Source organism: Neolamprologus multifasciatus, chromosome 15 (genome assembly GCF_963576455.1).
Source record: "Neolamprologus multifasciatus chromosome 15, fNeoMul1.2, whole genome shotgun sequence".
NCBI classification, from domain to species: domain Eukaryota; kingdom Metazoa; phylum Chordata; class Actinopteri; order Cichliformes; family Cichlidae; genus Neolamprologus; species Neolamprologus multifasciatus.
Genome location: NC_140453.1, coordinates 6,385,363 through 6,402,259, shown reverse-complemented (window position 1 = coordinate 6,402,259; position 16,897 = coordinate 6,385,363). Strand labels below are relative to the sequence as shown.

The 16,897-nt window shown below is 42.6% G+C and overlaps 3 protein-coding genes across 10 annotated transcripts; 2 read left to right on the top strand and 1 right to left on the bottom strand.

Moving 5' to 3' along the window:
- Positions 1 to 8: 8 nt before the first annotated feature.
- On the top strand, positions 9 to 8,393 carry wdr21 (WD repeat domain 21). 2 transcript variants are annotated; one of them, XM_085132717.1, is made up of 13 exons: positions 9 to 508; positions 660 to 787; positions 1,044 to 1,201; positions 1,605 to 1,687; positions 2,264 to 2,366; positions 2,687 to 2,830; positions 3,034 to 3,083; positions 3,357 to 3,436; positions 3,675 to 3,767; positions 3,855 to 3,952; positions 4,034 to 4,210; positions 4,460 to 4,574; positions 4,661 to 8,393. In XM_085132717.1, the coding sequence occupies exons 1-13, from the start codon at positions 417 to 419 to the stop codon at positions 4,867 to 4,869; spliced, it is 1,530 nt and encodes a 509-aa protein (XP_084988843.1). In that variant the 5' UTR covers positions 9 to 416; the 3' UTR covers positions 4,870 to 8,393. The 2 variants fall into 2 exon arrangements, with proteins under 2 accessions (XP_084988843.1, XP_084988842.1); XM_085132716.1 differs by having other exon boundaries at positions 28 to 511.
- zfyve1 (zinc finger, FYVE domain containing 1) lies at positions 5,288 to 12,179 on the bottom strand. Of its 6 annotated transcripts, none has more exons than XM_085132713.1 (13): positions 12,064 to 12,179; positions 10,105 to 10,607; positions 9,773 to 10,016; positions 9,423 to 9,683; positions 9,105 to 9,319; positions 8,909 to 9,015; positions 8,674 to 8,782; positions 8,495 to 8,592; positions 8,235 to 8,352; positions 7,730 to 7,900; positions 7,344 to 7,524; positions 7,117 to 7,230; positions 5,288 to 7,045 (listed from the first exon to the last, which is right to left on the bottom strand). In XM_085132713.1, exons 2-13 carry the CDS (start codon positions 10,549 to 10,551, stop codon positions 6,813 to 6,815), a joined length of 2,298 nt encoding a protein of 765 aa, XP_084988839.1. In that variant the 5' UTR covers positions 10,552 to 10,607; positions 12,064 to 12,179; the 3' UTR covers positions 5,288 to 6,812. The 6 variants fall into 6 exon arrangements, with proteins under 6 accessions (XP_084988839.1, XP_084988836.1, XP_084988835.1 ...); XM_085132710.1 differs by lacking the exon at positions 12,064 to 12,179 and adding an exon at positions 10,879 to 11,520; XM_085132709.1 differs by lacking the exon at positions 12,064 to 12,179 and adding an exon at positions 11,098 to 11,520.
- On the top strand, positions 12,086 to 14,978 carry pigh (phosphatidylinositol glycan anchor biosynthesis, class H). 2 transcript variants are annotated; one of them, XR_014869329.1, is made up of 5 exons: positions 12,086 to 12,262; positions 13,665 to 13,874; positions 13,989 to 14,072; positions 14,187 to 14,627; positions 14,662 to 14,978. XR_014869329.1 is itself a non-coding variant. In XM_085132726.1 (4 exons), exons 1-4 carry the CDS (start codon positions 12,086 to 12,088, stop codon positions 14,259 to 14,261), a joined length of 546 nt encoding a protein of 181 aa, XP_084988852.1. In that variant the 3' UTR covers positions 14,262 to 14,978. The 2 variants fall into 2 exon arrangements, 1 of the variants encoding a protein (XP_084988852.1); XM_085132726.1 differs by having other exon boundaries at positions 14,187 to 14,978.
- The last annotated feature ends 1,919 nt before the right edge of the window (positions 14,979 to 16,897 follow it).

The following is a 16,897-nucleotide window of genomic DNA, read 5'->3' as shown; positions in this document are numbered from 1 at the left end:
TGAGAGCTCGCGGAGAAACTTACCAATAGCTGTCTAGAACGTCAGACATTATTGTTCTCAATGGACCAATGAACGACGTGTGGAGGCGGGGATGGCGTGGCTGGACGTTACTACACGGGAGTTAGCTAGCTAGTGACTACTTACTTTCACGTTAGTGCCATGTTATTAAGAAGGTAAACCCAGTACAGTATCAACTCAAAGTTTGTTTATCGACCTATAAATACGTCGTTTACTTTAATCGATGGTGAATGTCCAGCAAACGTGTCAAAACGTGTGTAGAAAGATGTGCAGCTAACGTTAGCCCAACGGTGTTGATGGTAATCTGCCTGTAAACACCTGGACTGCCAAACACAGAGAAGTGAATGAAAAGCAACACGCCGTCGGGACCATTCTACTTCTAGACCGAACCATAAGAAATGAGGAAGTGGAACTGGCGAGAAGGACAGCGACCGCACACGCGACAAGGGGCTGGTCAGCGCCGTGGATGGCACCGAGGAAACCGACAGCAGTGGTAGCTACGTTAAATGACACTTATATCACGTTAAAGTATGGAGCATGTGCCATACTAGTATACAGTGTTTGTAATGACAGTGATCAGTATGTCAGTATCATTGTTGTGTGTGTGTGTGTGTGTGTGTGTGTGTGTTTCCTGTTCAAAGGTATGAACGTGATGATGCAGGGCCCTCACACAGACCATCTCAGAGACACCATGCTAACCAGCCTGCCTCACATTCCTCTTCTTCCTTGCCTTCCTCGTCTTGTTCTAACGCCAGCAGTGCTGCACCAGGTCAGTAACATACAGCATTGAAAGTGCACGTTTGCGTTCGGAAGCCCCCATTTCTTATTATTAAAGGCATCAGAAGAGCACAACACTTAAATAAACACATATGTACATAAACAGTAGTTTTACATGCAGTGTCTTGTCCAGGAGCACTTAGAGTAGAAGGATATTGACAGGAAAATTCCTGTTGTACACTTGGAAAATCAAATAGATGCAATGAAAGATGCACAAGCCTAATTTTTGCCTCCTTTTCTCCTGCCAGAGCTGCCAGGTTTCTATTTTGACCCAGAGAAAAACCGTTACTTCCGGCTGTTGCCCGGGCACAACAACTGTAACCCACTAACCAGAGAGCAGCTACAACAAAAAGAAAGAGAGAAGGAGAGGAACAAGATGTTGGCAGAAGATGAAAAAACAAGAAAAGTAAGTCTGTCATCAAGGGTGGTGGGCAAATCTTTTTAATCTTCTTTGTCTTTTAGCATTTTTATCATATTTATTCTTTAAGATTCCATTAAGCTTTTTCCTGTTGCTGTAGACAGACACAGTCATCTGATATGCTAAAGTTATGCCCTCTAGATGAAAGCTTACCATAAACCTCATGCAGTGTACTAAAGCATTATGGGTATGGCAGCAGCTGTAATGACATCATCACAGTACAGCATTAGAGCACAACTGCAAACTGTGTTGGAATAAAACACTTGAGATCACAGTTGATCTTAGCAGAAGCACATGCTTTTCTTCAATCCGGGACGTAAATGTTTAAGAAGTTGTAAAGAAAGAAACCTTGGTCGTAAACATGTACTCACGTTTTCCTTGTCATTTACAGAAAGCACCAAGAAGAGGACTAAACACTTCGCTGCTACTTCAGAAACGACATCTAGGTGTATTACCTGAGCACTCCTATTGCAGGTACTGTGTCACAGCCCTGCAGGCACGCAAAACTCAACATAACACTGTTTTTCTCGTGTCCTAGCCACAGCTGTAACGGATTATGGGAAACAAAGAGAAACTTTAACGCTAATCAGTTCTGCATGTGTAGAGTGACTTTTCTTCGGAGCTTTGCTGGCCACTAATAATGATGCTAATCTGTTTAGACAAGTTATTTTAAATGGTAATATAAAGATGGAGAAACATGCATAAATACAGTCAAAGAAAATACTCTGCATCACTGGGAATGATATGAATAAATGGAAAAACAAAAAGTAATGAAATGCATATGAGGAAGTTTCTAGTCTTTTTATCCTACAGGCAAACTGTCTAAATAAATACATAAATTACTACAGAGACACTGTCAGAAAGCTAAGAGAAAAGTGTATCAATTATCCTGGGTTAGTAGATTGTCTGCAGACAGTGCCAGTCTGTTACTATGGCTACTGTTATGTGTGTGAATGGGTGAATGACTGAATGTAGTGTAGAGCGCTTTGGGGTCCTTAGGGACTAAGTAAAGCGCTATACAAATATAGGCCATTTACTGTTTATCTCTAGGCTCGTCCATGAGGTGAAGGTCAGTGAAATGAGACGCCACAAACTAGAGATCCAGAGCACAGACAACAGCATCTCGAACACCGACAACTTCAGACTCATAGTGGTGAGAACACACACGAACACAGTGCAAAACACATGTTTCAATAGAATAAATGTTTGCTATAGTTGGTTTCAAGGGAGGGAGAGGGAGTAGGAACAGTTTGCTTCATCCAGAGGATTATTTTGGGTCCACCAAGGCCCTGTGCATGATTTAAAAAAAACCAAAAAAGATTGTTTTGAATGTTAAACGTTGACGTTAGAGTCCTTTTTTTTTTTTTTCTTAATCGCTGGAAATGAACACAGTAGGTTACCTTTAAAAATGGCCTCTATCTGTACTTGATGATGTGCATACGCTTTGTTTCTTTGATGCCGTTTCTTTTTCAGGGGGATTCGGCGTGTGAGCGAGTGTTCACAGTCAACGATGTCTCTCATGGCGGCTGCAAGTATGGCATCATGAACTTCAGCAGCAGCAGCAAGGGGTCTCTGTCTGTGGAAATGTGTGATAACCTCTACTTCACTAATCGGAAGGTAGGAGCATTTCTTTGGAGATAAAAGACCCTCTCTGAATACAAAGAATATGTTTGCATTTTTGTAGTTTCTATTTAGTACACTGCAGGAAATAAAAATGAATGAACTCACATTTATCTTGGAGCCTGTTTTCATGATGTGTCTACAAACATTTGGTCTGTTTAAATAATATTAATCACTCTGATCTGGTTAACATGTTTCAGGTCAATTCCATCTGCTGGGCTTCGGTAAATTACCCCGATTCTCATGTGTTGTATCCTTCCACAGTTTAATTAGAGCTCTAACTCTAGTTCACTTAACCTTCCAATAAAGGGCTTAACCTGGCAACAAAGATCACTTATAAGTTGTCCTTTTCATTTGCATTATTTGTGGATTCATACTGCTGTTGTTTCCAAAAGAATACACTTGGTGACTATCATCAAAATGGTAACATTTTAGCTCTGTAAAGTGCACACCTGTGTCACAGCGTGTCATCTCTTCACTGTTTTGGTGAAACTTGTATGTCCTTGACTGAAGTAACTATCAGGCTGTGTCTGGTGGGAGTAGCAGACACCCCTGGCTGCGTGAGTTTACTTCCTGCTTCCCTCTTCAGCAACTCCAACCCAGGTTTGTCAGGGTTCTTGCACAATATGCAGCAGTCACATTGCCTTTCTGTAGTTCATTTGTGAAGGACCCAGGTAGCAGTATGGTAAAACATACTTTTCAAATAAGCTTCTTCAGTCTTGGAATTATTATTCTAGAAGACTTTTATTTTGAAATATGTTTTGAAAGCAGTTTTGCTGTTGTTGTGTACCTCCCCATTACCCTCAACACCCTTCTCCTCTTACTTCTTGTACTCGTTCAGATCAGCCTGGGATGCTGTGCAGCTTTAAGATATCCTCAGCCTGGTCTTGCGCTTGGTGCCTCAACCCCCAGTTTGACAAGACGTTCAGCACTGGTTTGTACTGCAGCTAAACATTTTTGTCGTTATAGAAAGGAGAAAATTACACATCTAAAATAATCATGTTTATGTGTGTGTTGACAGGCCTGTCTCGTAGAGTGATTGTGAAGGATGCAGAGACGGGCAGAACACAGACGTACAGCGTCGGCAGTGATGTCCTGGCTCAGCAGTTTGCCCTTAGGGTGAGGCATTTGTAACTTTAAAGTTGTTGAAGCACTCTGTAAGAACACCAAGCAAAAGAAAGTACACCTTTCCGTCCACAGGTTCCTGTCCTGTTTAACGGTTGCAGATCGGGGGAGATCTTCAGCATCGACCTCCGACAGCGCGGCCGCAGAGATCACAGCTGGAAGGCCAGTCGCTTCCATCAAGAATCAGCCATCACCTCTGTACGCGTCCTGCAGGATGAGAACTACCTGCTGGCTGCTGACATGCTGGGCCAGGTCAGGTTCTTGACTTGACTCTTTTAATTTTCTTTTTTTTTTTTTTACAGCAGATAATACTTTCAGGTTCTTAATTACAGGTATTTTACTTATGTTTTAGCCTCATGCGGAAAGACTTGGTAAACACAGAACCATCAGGCCATACTGACAAACTGTGGTAGAAAATATCAGAAAGGAATGATTTGAAATTAGGTAATAATTCAAGGATAGTTCTGTTGAGCCTTTGTGTGTTTTCTAATTTCTTTGCAGATTAAGCTGTGGGATGTGCGAGGCACAAAGCCAGTGCAGGAGTACAAAGGTCATCATAACGAGCATGCCTACCTTCCCATCCATGTCAATGAGTGTGAAGGGCTTTTGCTAGCAGGTAGGAGAGGATAAAACACTCTCAATACTCTCACTGGTATAAACCTTTTTTGCGTGCAATTTCACTGTTTACCATCCTTTCCACAGTGGGTCAGGATTGCTACACAAGGTTATGGAGCCTTAAGGACGGTCATCTATTGAGAACCATCCCATCACCTCACCCGGCCGCAAACGACTTGATCCCAAGTGTTGTGTTTTCATCTAACCTGGGTGGCAGCAGGGGCCTCCCCGGGCTGCTCATGGCTGTCAAACACGACCTCTATTACTTCTCATACAACACGGACTACCAAGAATGAGGAGTGCTGAGGCACTGAGGCTGAGTGTGGCTGGGTAAAGATGTTATGTGACAACCATTTACACTAAATTTAGACTGAAGTGGTGACCTCAAAGAACTGCTTTTAAATTTCATGGGAGTTGCCTCATCATACATATGATCGCGTTTTTGTGCCAAAAGGAAATGGAAGTGCTGCATTCACATGTGCACACCGGTACAGTTCGGTTTTCCTTACTGTTCTTTTTACAGAAGAAGTGCACTTATTTCAAACACAGCTAACCTTGATTGTTACTGGAAATAAGGGTGCTGGGATTGAAATTTGAAAATGACGATACTGTTTGTTTACTAAATCAACATGTTTTATAGTCTTTGTTGATTCCCAGTAAAGTTTATTAAAAACCTTAGCCCACTGCATTGTATTCAACCCATACACAGACACCTTAAGATTCCACTGTTTAATACATATGTATGAGCATACATAAATACAAGGTATTGATTGGTTCCATGTGATATCTATAGTCATCGATCTCTGTTTGAGACAGGATAAATCTATTATTCATGTTGAAGTCTGTTATTTCAGCTTATTTGATTGATCACAAGCAAACCAACTCTTCCAGTTCGTTAACAAGAAACAAACAAAAAAAAAAATCCTACACAGTCAAATCTCATAATACCAAGATATTCATTAGAAAGCCTGAATGCATAAAGTGTCATCTTCATTTAATAGTAATCAGGTCAGATACTCTGTACAGTCCTGTTGAAATACAAGCAACCTTGAATGTTGCTGACAAAGAAGAGCGACGCAGCCTGAGCTGACAGTAAAAGACAACTCTTACTAATGATCTCTGTTTTGAGGGGCCAGCCTCAAACATGCTTTGAAACCTCAACTGTGTTAAGTCCCTACTGTGATCCAGCCACTCTATAAAGCAGTTTCTGTTGCATTGAATCCCACCTTAGTCAGATTTGTCCTGATACGCAGTTATGACATTTAAAAATAAAATGAGGCAATTAAAAAAATTCCCTATTAAAGTAAACATTTTTCCCATATATGTACTGTGCATACTAAGTAGAATTCAAACAGTTAACATGGACAGCATTATTAAGGCTGTTCTTGTTTTGTTTTTTTTGTTTGTTTTAAATCTGCCCATTCAAATTCACAAACAACCACAAATAATCAATGGGACTATTTAAGTACTAATTACGAATTATATATATTGGAATGCATCTTGCTGCTACAGTACATCTGTGGCTTCCGATATAATGATCTAATATAGTCCCTGTGAAGCCAAAACGAAAGGAAAGTAGCTGTAGCAGGGGTGAATTAGAGGTAATCTACCTCAGTATTTCAAAAAAAAAAAAAGGGATCAGAATTCAATGTGGTTGATGACTTTTGAGGTGTTCTATCTAAAGCTGGTCCTAAATATTACATCCAGATCACCTGCACAAACCATTTTAGAACTAATAAGACATGATTACCTGGAAATGCTATTAAAAAGAAAAAAACAGGTCAGTACTTGTATTTTTTAAAAGGCTTAAATATGTAGCTCCAAACCAGGCAAAAGGAGCTAATGGTACTAGCATATCACATAGAGGGTGTGCAAGAATACAAATCTGAACGGATCTACAGAGCAACATGGAAATTTACCTGAAGTCATTTGTAAGCAAGCTTGTACAAAACTCACTTTGATCATCTCTCTGTTGTTTTTCTCTCCTGTCCTTAGAATATTCAAGTCTTGCTCTGGCCTGTCTTCACAGTGTAAATTATAGGCATATTAAAGAGAAAAGCGATCGATGGACTGATGTTACAGGAGGCCAGAACTAACAAATAATACACGAGTCCCACCTGTACGGTCTAGAGGCATCCAGAAAAACAAAAATACCCCCAATGAAACCTGTTAGACTCAAGATGTCGCAGATTCCAGTTTCCACAAACGCTGGCATCTTTAATTGCTCCATTGGGTCCTGCTAGAGTTCCCCTGTTTTCTGGTTGCAGCCGTTGCAGACCCTCACGGGGTGGTCCCATCCACGGGACGGCACGGGGCGCCGCTCCTGGGAGCAGTCATCGCACACGCCCTGCCCACAGGCGCGACAGTGGTGGATGGAGAGACGTGGTGAGAACTCCCTTTGGCACTCGCAACAAGAGTGGATGTCCTGATCTGGCACCCAGTAGGCCGGCCGAGCTGCGTCCTTCACTAGGCCTGGAAAAAATGGGGGTTTTTTTAAGTTGTTTCTCTTGCTCGCTATATTCTTTTTTAGATCCTATGCTTACCAAGAGGTATATCGATGGCACCAACTACAGCCCCCAAAGTGTTCTGAACAGCCTCTCCAACCTTCCTCGCTATCAGGGTGCCTCCCTCCTCCTCCAACGCAGCGTCCAGCAACTCTACAACATGCACACATCAAATCATATCATGTTGTGAACATTAAAACCGCCTGAACCAGCCCGGCAAACAATACCGCACTCCTAAACTCCCACAGAGAGACTCATTTGCGTACCAGTTGGAATTCCTCTGTTGTGGAAACACGCATCACAGACCCTAACAGGCGCAAGACCCCAGCCCCTCTCAGGGACCGGCCGGGTTTTGGAGGAGCAGGCGTCACAGAAGCCCTCTCCACAGGCACGGCAGTGGTGCTTGGTGTCGTTGGGCTGGAACTCCTCCCCACATTTATGACATTTCTACGGCACAATAATAAGTAATGCGATTTATCGGCATAACAGTAACATAACAGGAACACTGCAGCATGTCAAATGTCAACCTACATTGTCTCGATGGGCTATCACCAAGAAAATGTTTTACTTACACAAGTGATGTTTCCTTCACAACTACACATTCTGGCCCTGTGATTCCTTATATATAGTTAGTTAAGTATTGGTTGCATACCAGGATGAGGGAATTGGATTTCCAGTAGGCAGGAGCAATCTGGTCAGTGAGCCAGGAAGTGACCGCTTTGGCAGGCTTGACGCTGAGTTCAGACACAGACTGAGAAATGTATTTGACTCCGTCCAACAACCTCTGAGCAGCGTTGTTGTTGTCTTTCAAAAAGCCATCCGACTGCAAAGAACAGTGTAAAAACACATAATTACAGTACGCCATAGAAGTTGTGTTTATACAAGCGTCCCTCACAATTATCACTAAATACTGACAACAGTGCTGACAGAAATACAATGCCTGCCTTACCAGCTGGCGTTTGCACTGCTATATTCAGACTTGTGACTAATTATGCTTAGATCAACATGTTCCAGGAGAACACGCGGCGTTACTTTTCTGGATATTTACATACAGTATAAGCCACTCGCCTCATAGTGGCCAAATTCATATGACTCAAAGCAAACAAAAACTGAGCTTTTAGATTTCAGCGGTTTAAGTGAATTAACCGTGGCCTTACCCCAGGCCAGATGTGCTGGATTTCTGTTCTGACCACTGTTTCCACTGGGTCCTGGTTTCCATACCAGTACTGCCTGCTTCGGTAGATCACTGAACAGTTGGGACACTCAATGACATACCTGTAAAAAGACAAAACCATCTCAGTTTCAGCACAGGGAGGTGCCACACACTTTTTATATCAACTGTGCTCAATTTTTCATAAACTTTAAAGGGACATATGAAGATATTTATGAAAAATCATTCTATACTCGCAGGACTCACCCTGACCAAGCGTAGATGGCCAAGCCAAACCACGGCGAGTCAGACGAGGCCGTCGTTTTGGGAACCACTATGACTTCCTTTCCCCTTTCGTAGCAGGCCTGAGAAGTTCAGCACAGTTGCTCAGAACCTTGTCAGGCAGGTATACTTCAAATGTGGCGTAGATGTATGTTTGTACTTGCCTTGCATGTGTAGATGCGGTTGTCGTACTGTGCAGAGTACCGGCAGCGATGTTTGGCTTCATGGTCGAGACCTTCCTTTAGGTGATTCATGCTCCTCTTACAGCCTGACCTGAAAGTTGGTGCCCAGCAAGTTTTATATATAAGTAAAAGTAAAAGATACTGGCAGTGATGATGCTGTAGAAATCTGACTTAAAGTATTTTTGATATATTTTTTTAGCAAAGCAGGGACACGCACCCACAACTGAGGCAGATGCTGGAGCAGGTAAAGTATTCATCTGGAAAGAAGGAGTTACTGGTCATATGTTCATCTGGAATCTCCCCACTGAAGCACTCACTCAGGGCCTGAAAGAAGGCCCCAGGTGGAGATGGGAAAGGTATAAACACATTTCCACTGGCTATGCCAAAACATACTTAAATGTAAGCACAGCTACCTGCAGGGCCTTGAAGATGACACTGGCAGATCGTGGCGAGCGTGTCGTATTGTTGTCCAGCTGCTGCTCCAGGCTGCGGAGCAAACCACTGAAGTCCGTGGGAGGGTTGTAGGTTCGAGTCCCACGGTACTGGATGGAGCTGAATGCTTCCGGAAATAAGCCCAGTTTCCTGAAACGCTCCTGGATAAGGCGCTCAGCAGATTCTGAGGGCGTGTCTAAATTTGGGGTACACATACAGATGGAGACAAAGGAATGAGGCGGTGGTTTGTGTGCTTATCTTTGAAAAACACTGAGATGAGACCAACTTCTTTGATGTACCTGATCCTAGTAGATTGGTGTGAACAGTCTCGTGGAAGATGATCACCGCAGGGCCCAGGGTGGACAACGGTACATCAAGACCACAGCGATTGGTAGTTGCCTTTAATTCTCTAGTGAAATGTTTCAGGTAGGCATCTGATGCATCACCAAGGAACTTGAAGAGATCGTCATGGAGACGGTCAGCGTGTGTCCGGTAGATTACCACATCAGAGATAGCCAGGACCTTGAGGAGCAGCCGAGTTCTCTGACCCTGATTAGCCCCTGATGAGTTTTAAAAAAATAATCATGAATGCCTGCCTGCTTCTACCCCCGTTTGTTTCATAATATTAAGTAAATCAATAATTTCATACCAGCTCCAAGCAGTCCCTCTGTATCGATGACTACAACCCGATGCAGAGGGTCCATAGCTGCCCAAACACCCACAGTGCAGGACTCCTGAGTGGGAGACGTCTTGAACACTTCTCTCCCAAGAAAGAACGTATGGTTCAGGGTGTAGGATTTTCCCTCACCAGTGTTCCCAAAAATGGAGACCACCTTGAGGAGCTCATCTGGACTACAACCCAGTCTGCAGACAAAGTCCTCCTCATCCTTCACCTGAGAATGCAGACAAGATCAGCTCAATCGTTGTAACGCATCATTAATAAAACACCATCAAAGGCCGAGTACCTCAACAAGTGCTTACCTGCATTTCCTCCTTCTCATCCACTAGCAGGAAGCTGCGCACCTTCTCCAGTTTGGATTTGAGGATTTCCATTTCACTCTCCCCATCACTGACACTGTTCTCTTGAGGAGCTTTGGCAGGTGGGTAAGATACCAGAGGGTGCTTCCTCTTGTTGACTCCCCCATGGGTGCGTTTTTGGCAATCCAAACACAGGTTGATCTTACAGCCCTGGCAGCGGACCACCGCTCTGAGTCTCCCAGAGCAGCTGCCATCCCCTTTGCAGGAGTCACAGAAAGGAACGTGGCCCGAGGCGACCCGAACCCGGTCGTGATTCCTCATGCGCTCCTGCCGATGTAGCTCCAGTTCACAGCGGGCACACTGCAAGCTGCCACACTCATCGCATTCAAACACAGCCTCGTCCGAGCCCCCACAGGCATAGCTCTCCTGACAGACCAGGATGGTGCTCATTCCTTTGTTTACAGCTGGACCTTGACCACTCTCAAACCTGTGAGGTCAGGAATCCCCTGGTATGAAAACAAGTATAAAGGATTACTGTGGGTAATTGGGACGGCACAAGGTTATGGCACCGTTTTGTGAATCTATATAACCAGATGTCAGATAACCTGTTTTGTTGAAATACTGAAAAAAACAAAAAACAAATTCACTCATGAGCAGTACTGTCAACAAAACGATAGCAATCCATGCCCCTTTTCTCTCTCCTTACTTTTTAATGGGGATATTCAGTTTATTAAAACAGCAAAATTAAACACACAAAACTCGGACTAGTTTGTTTACCTTTTGACACAACAGCTCTGTAGCTAACAATAGCTGGCCGGCATCTGTTTTCTTGTTCTGGTAACGCTAACTTTCTACATGAGAGTATCCCACACTGTTCTATATATTAAAAATGCCTAAAAACAGGCATTGAAACTCAGTAGTAAAGATTCATTAGCTAACAGCATTCACACAAAGAGACACTCCTGAAACAAACAACCTTCTTTTGAGTCGACTGACCTAACAGTTGCTACCAGTCCGACGGCTGTCTCGTTAAATAACCTGCTGAATCGACACAGTCTAAAAGTGGACACGTACACTACCTAACACCATACCGCCGAATGCCACGGAGAGCTGACGCTGGAGGGGGGGCAAAGTTAGCAAGCTGTTATTGTGTCAGACCCCTGTAGATGTTGCTGCTTTTACATCAGCTGATCGGCTTGTTTTTATCCAGAGGTCAAAAGTCACGGAAACACAAAGCATTTTGGGAAACGAAGGCCTTGCAAGTGACATGGAAAAGCGCTTGCTAAAGACGAGCTGTTTGTAACCAGTTTATGGCACATACACCAACGTATACCCCGCATTTGACTTTTACAGACTGTTTGACGAAAGCTGTGGACCAGCTTGCGTTATCGACGGAGATATCGACGAAAAATCAATCGTTGCCCATAATGCTTTGCTTTTTCCAGCGACTATAGGGTCTGCTTTTATTCTACACCTGCGTGGGCCGTAGGCGCAGGCTGAGACGGAGACAGAAGCTGAAGCTGACACGTATCTCGTTGATATCAAACGAAGAATAATAAATGTTACACTTACAAGTTGTTCTATGCATTAAAGTACATTTAGTTGTTTTATGAACACTTTTTTCGCGGTCTTTTGCTTTTGTGTATGCGAGAGCCCCCCACCCTTTCTGGACACCCCGGTGTCAAAACAGTGCAGCCACATGAGCGGGGATGGATTGTGGCACCACTACAGTTGTAGTTGACTCTTTAATTCAGCTCTTTAGCTATTTTTCCCTTTTAATTTATTTAAAGCATAGTACTTCAAGCAGCTTTCTTTTTTCGTCATCATTATAAATTTATCACCGCCTGTCTTAATGTGCTGCTGCCCCGGTCTATTTCCGAGCTAGCAACAACTAATGCTAGCTCGCTGCTAACTGTGTTGACACCATACAAAGGTCATCACTCGTCTTTTATGCTCATTCACCTCGTTTCGCTGTTCAGTCGTCATGGAAGACGAAGCCTTCACTGACATTAGCGGTAAACCAATCTCTCTGGACTGTCAGACTCACTCCAGCTTTTGCAGGGAGTTCATTATCAGCTCCCCAAAAGTGTCCATGGGCAAAGTGATGGTATACACCTGCTCCGTGTGGCTTCTGGCATATGCAGTGTTCTTCTTCACCCAGGTAAGATGATGAAGGCGAGACCAAAGTGATGCAGATTTACTGACAAATCCTTCTCACTGTGGGGTTGAGATGAAAAGTTTCTGAGGACAGCGAGACAGTGGTGAGGTGTGCAGTAGGAGCCGCAGGTGGCTTCAAGGTGGAGTGGGATTGCATCAGGGATCTGCTCTGAGCCCCTTAATGTTTGCGATGATGACGGTCAGGCAGGAGTGTCCGTAGACTGATGTTTACAGAGACACTGTGATATTTCCAAGCTCCCTTGACTACCATGACCCGGACGCATCCATCAATCAATCCATTCATTCGCTTCCACTTTTCCAATTCAGTGCCGCAGGGGGTGCTGGATAGGTCCGCAGTCTGGCTAAAACAGACAGACAGACAACCACTCGCTCCGATTCTCATTCACACCTCTGAGCAATTTAGAATCACCAATTAACCTAACCCAACTAATTGCATGTTTTTGGACTGTGGGAGGAAGTCTGAGTACCCGGAGAGAACCCACGCTGATATGGGGAGAACATTCATACTCCACACAGTAAGGCCCCCTCCAGATGGAGGGTGGTGGTACCCTCTTTCTGTAAGAGAACAGTGGTAACCACCACCACCATTAGGTAGATATATATCAGATAAAGGATGTTGAATATGGAGCTGGCAGGCAGGAGGAAATGAGGAAGACCATAGAGAAGATTAATGGATTTACATGAAGAGGATTGGTGTGACATAGGCGGGATAGGGTTTGATAGAGACAGATGATCTGCTATGGTGACCCCTAAACGGAGCAGCAAAAAGAAGGCAGAATACAGTTCTTTCTTTCTTTCTTTCTTTCTTTCTTTCTTTCTTTCTTTCTTTCTTTCTTAAAGATACTTGTTGTAATCAGAATGACAAAATACTGGCCCACCACAAGGGGCCAGTATTTTACAAGAAAGTCTTAATCTAGTCCCCCTAATTTTGCAGTATTTTTTTTTTAATGGCTCTGGGATAAATATATATACACTTTGAGACTTTTCCGGTGATGAAAAGATAGTTGGATGTTTACTGTTGTTGTTTCACATCATTTCTGTTCTTTCCAACTGAGCGTGGTTTCTTTCCGGCAGTGTGTGATAAAAGTCACTTTTCAGGTGCATCGGCCATTGTTTGCTGATCCATTCACTAGGATATCTCTCTATCAGCATTTCCTCTTCCTCTTCTGTTGGACTCAGAATAGACTGGATGCCACACCATTAGTATCCTGCAAATTGGCATCGTGCAAAAGTGCGCTCAAAGTTTTGTTTAGCTCTCCAACTCAGTATGTAGATGTTCTGTATATAATGTCATTCTGTTGCTAACATTAGGTACTTTTGAATGGTTGTATATTATTTTAACTTACAATGATTATTTTAAATTGAATACTTTTCCTCTCTTGCAGAACACTGCCGTTCTGTCTGGCGCTATTCTTGTCACCCTTATTGGCATGATGCTTCACATCCACTTTGTGAAGGTAGACCACGAGTCCCTTCTCGTCATTGGCTCCTTAGGCATCCAGGTGTCCTCCAGCTATGCCTCGGGCCGCGAGATAACCACTTTCATTGAGATGAGCAAGATCAAGGATATCGTCATCAATGAAGCTATTTACATGGTGCGTTGGTGAACCTGTGCCTCTGTACTTGTGTGACATGTTGACATTTTCTCATGTAGTTATTCTACAGTTTGCCACGAAAGATTGGATTAACGTCTAATGCTTTTATTTCAGCATCAGATCATCTACTACCTCTGTGTACTGTTGAAGGACCCCTCAGAGCCCGATGCAGTGTCAAGTGTTGTGCCGTTGTTTCAGGTGAGGATGAACATATCGCAATAGCCTGTTTAGTGACTTGATTACCTGCAGGGCTGTTGATGTGGTGTCATTCATAGGAACCTGTTTTTAATTAACTCTATTTTTTCCCTTTAGAGTTCAAAGCCAAGGCTGAACTGCTTGGTGAAAGTCTACAAAAGCTGTCAGGAGATTCTTTCAAAGTGCCAATGAAGCACATGTCATACAGGAACACCTGAGGTCATTCACCATGTTTTTCTTTTAGCCTCTTCCTTGTTTGTGTTGATACATCTTAGGTGTATTTTATATACATTGCATTTCTTAATGTTTTTCTTTCAAGGATAATGGTGTCATAATTTTGTACTGTGTTACATGATTAATTTAAATAAATAAAACACTCTTGACTACTTGTTTAAACCTAAAAAGCCAAATTCTTTAACTTGAAATGTAACTTGTAATGTAAGATCATAAAAATAATATTTAACCTTATAGTTTTTTTTTATATGCTTAGAATTCCACAAATTATACAAGTTTGTGTATTTTGGCACAATTAGCACGCTCTATTGTGTATTTGTTTTTGTCCCCCCCCCCCCCAAAAAAAAAAAAAAAAAAGAAATTCATAGAATATAACAAACCAATATTCATTAATTACATAGATATTGGTAGTATTTGCTCATCTTTAAAAGTTTGTGTTTAGTTGTTTAGTTTTACCACTAGGGGGCAGCAGTACTCACAAACTTTTGGGTCCACGCATCAGTTTTTACAAGTGATTCAAATGTACACCATGTCCTGTTCTTTGTTGGCTCATTGTTTGTTTGTTTTTTCCATGAATTGCTTTTGAATGTAATCTCTGTGAGAAAACAAAAGCCTCAGCACAGTTTTATAAGGCAACGGTTGTATATGTGTATAAGATGGACTGTGTGTGTGTGTGTAAGTGTAAAATAAAGATCTACGCCCTTTTCCTGAAAGTATTTTCACTTCCTCATATCTACTTGCACCTTCATCTCTTAGGAGCAGTAGGTCACGTTTACCACAGAAGTCTGAAATATCACTGTTGGCATCCCAGACCTGTTTTCAGAACTGTTTTTCAAGGTTACCTCATCAACTGAATGACAATCAATATATTGTTATTGCAGTAATTGTATTCTTTTTATCCTGCAGCTGTAACACTGTAATTACTATAATAACCCTTGTGGCATCAGTAAAGTGTCTACCTATACAGTGTGTATTTTTTTTAAAGCGTTACATTATAAATGTTAATACACCAATAATTGTCTAACTGCCTATCAGATTAACGCCTAGGACACTCACAAGTCATCGCCACCTTTCACTTCTGTTTCCTCTTTTTAGGCCTTATTCTTGTAGGGCCTTTTCATGGCGACTCTGTAAATTCAAGTCAGACCCTCGTGTGAACTCCATGTGGTACAGACCAAAAAACAAAAAAAGCAGAAGGGTGTGATTTTCACGGGGTGAAGCATCGCACTGCTGTGAGAAGTAGCCCCTTGACAGGATAATAGTCCCTCCTGGGGGTGTAAAACAGCCAGGAGCCAGTTCAAGAAGAAAACCTGGGAGTGACCAGGAGTGGCACCTCTGGGCTTTTAAATAAGCCCCATAAAGCAGGAGGAACACCAACCCCCCCTCCACCTAAGTAGGGGAAAGATTTGAAACAGCAAAAACCCTGTGAGCTAGAGCTGTGGACCGTTAATTGCCCATGATAGCAGCAGGGCTGTGACGATTGTGCCTCCCCTTCTGTGTATGTTGTGGACTCATGTATTGCAATGTATGAATTCAGTCAAATGTGTTTTTTATATAAAGACTGTTTTTCTCTGTTATCTAAGCAGATGGCAGATGCTTAAGATCAGCTGAATGTTTTGGGTGTGAGAATCTTGTGCTTCAGTGGGAGAGGAGGGGTGTTAACCCCTTTACCTCCTGCAGTGCGCGCACACACACACTTACACCCACACACCTGCACACATTTGTTTTTGTTGTTTCTGAGACATTAAAACAGAATTCCCACACTTTCCAAACACTCTAAAGTAGATTTGAGGTATAATTCAACGTTTTTCCCAGTAGTCATAATAATTTTCTTCATGGAAGAGACAGCACCACTCTTAAGGCTGATCAGCAGCAGCTTGACTTAGCATGAAGACAGGGGACTCTTAAATAATAACCCCACCTACCTAAATGCACTGCTAAAATACACAAATTTATATATTATTATTGGCCGGGTCAAATCTCACAAAACACTAAAGCACAAACAGAAACTCCGAGTCTTGACTGCTTTCAGACAATAAAAGTCTGAGGTAATTACACCAGTGTAAAGCAGATTAAACCAGGAATATCAACGCAATTAAAGATCATTCAAATACGAGCACTAAATAATGCCTAATAATGTATAATAACTACTGATAATAAGAAACTCAAAATCATTTCTTTTAGTGCATTCTGAAAATGTTCAGTGTTCATATGCAATACATATGCAAACTTTGGATCAAACAAATAGATCTAGTGAGTGAGGGGATGCACTTTAATTTTGAATTAATACAAATTTTTTTCACAAACACAACCGCCACCCCCCACCCCAACCATGCCCACCCACCTCACCACCTCACCATCTGAGCTGTAGAGATCTCAGGGATAGGCACGATTGTGGCTCTTTTTCACTCTTTAGCACTATGGCCACCTCGGTGAGCCGAGGAGAGTTCGAACTTCTCAATTGATTAATTATACTTTTAAAAGTAGAAAGTGAGATTGGTTCTGGTAGAAGTTGGACGGAGATCCACCACGAGGAAGAGGATTCACCACAATGGATGAGAGAGTGAGGTTTTTAGAAGTGAGATTTTCCTCAT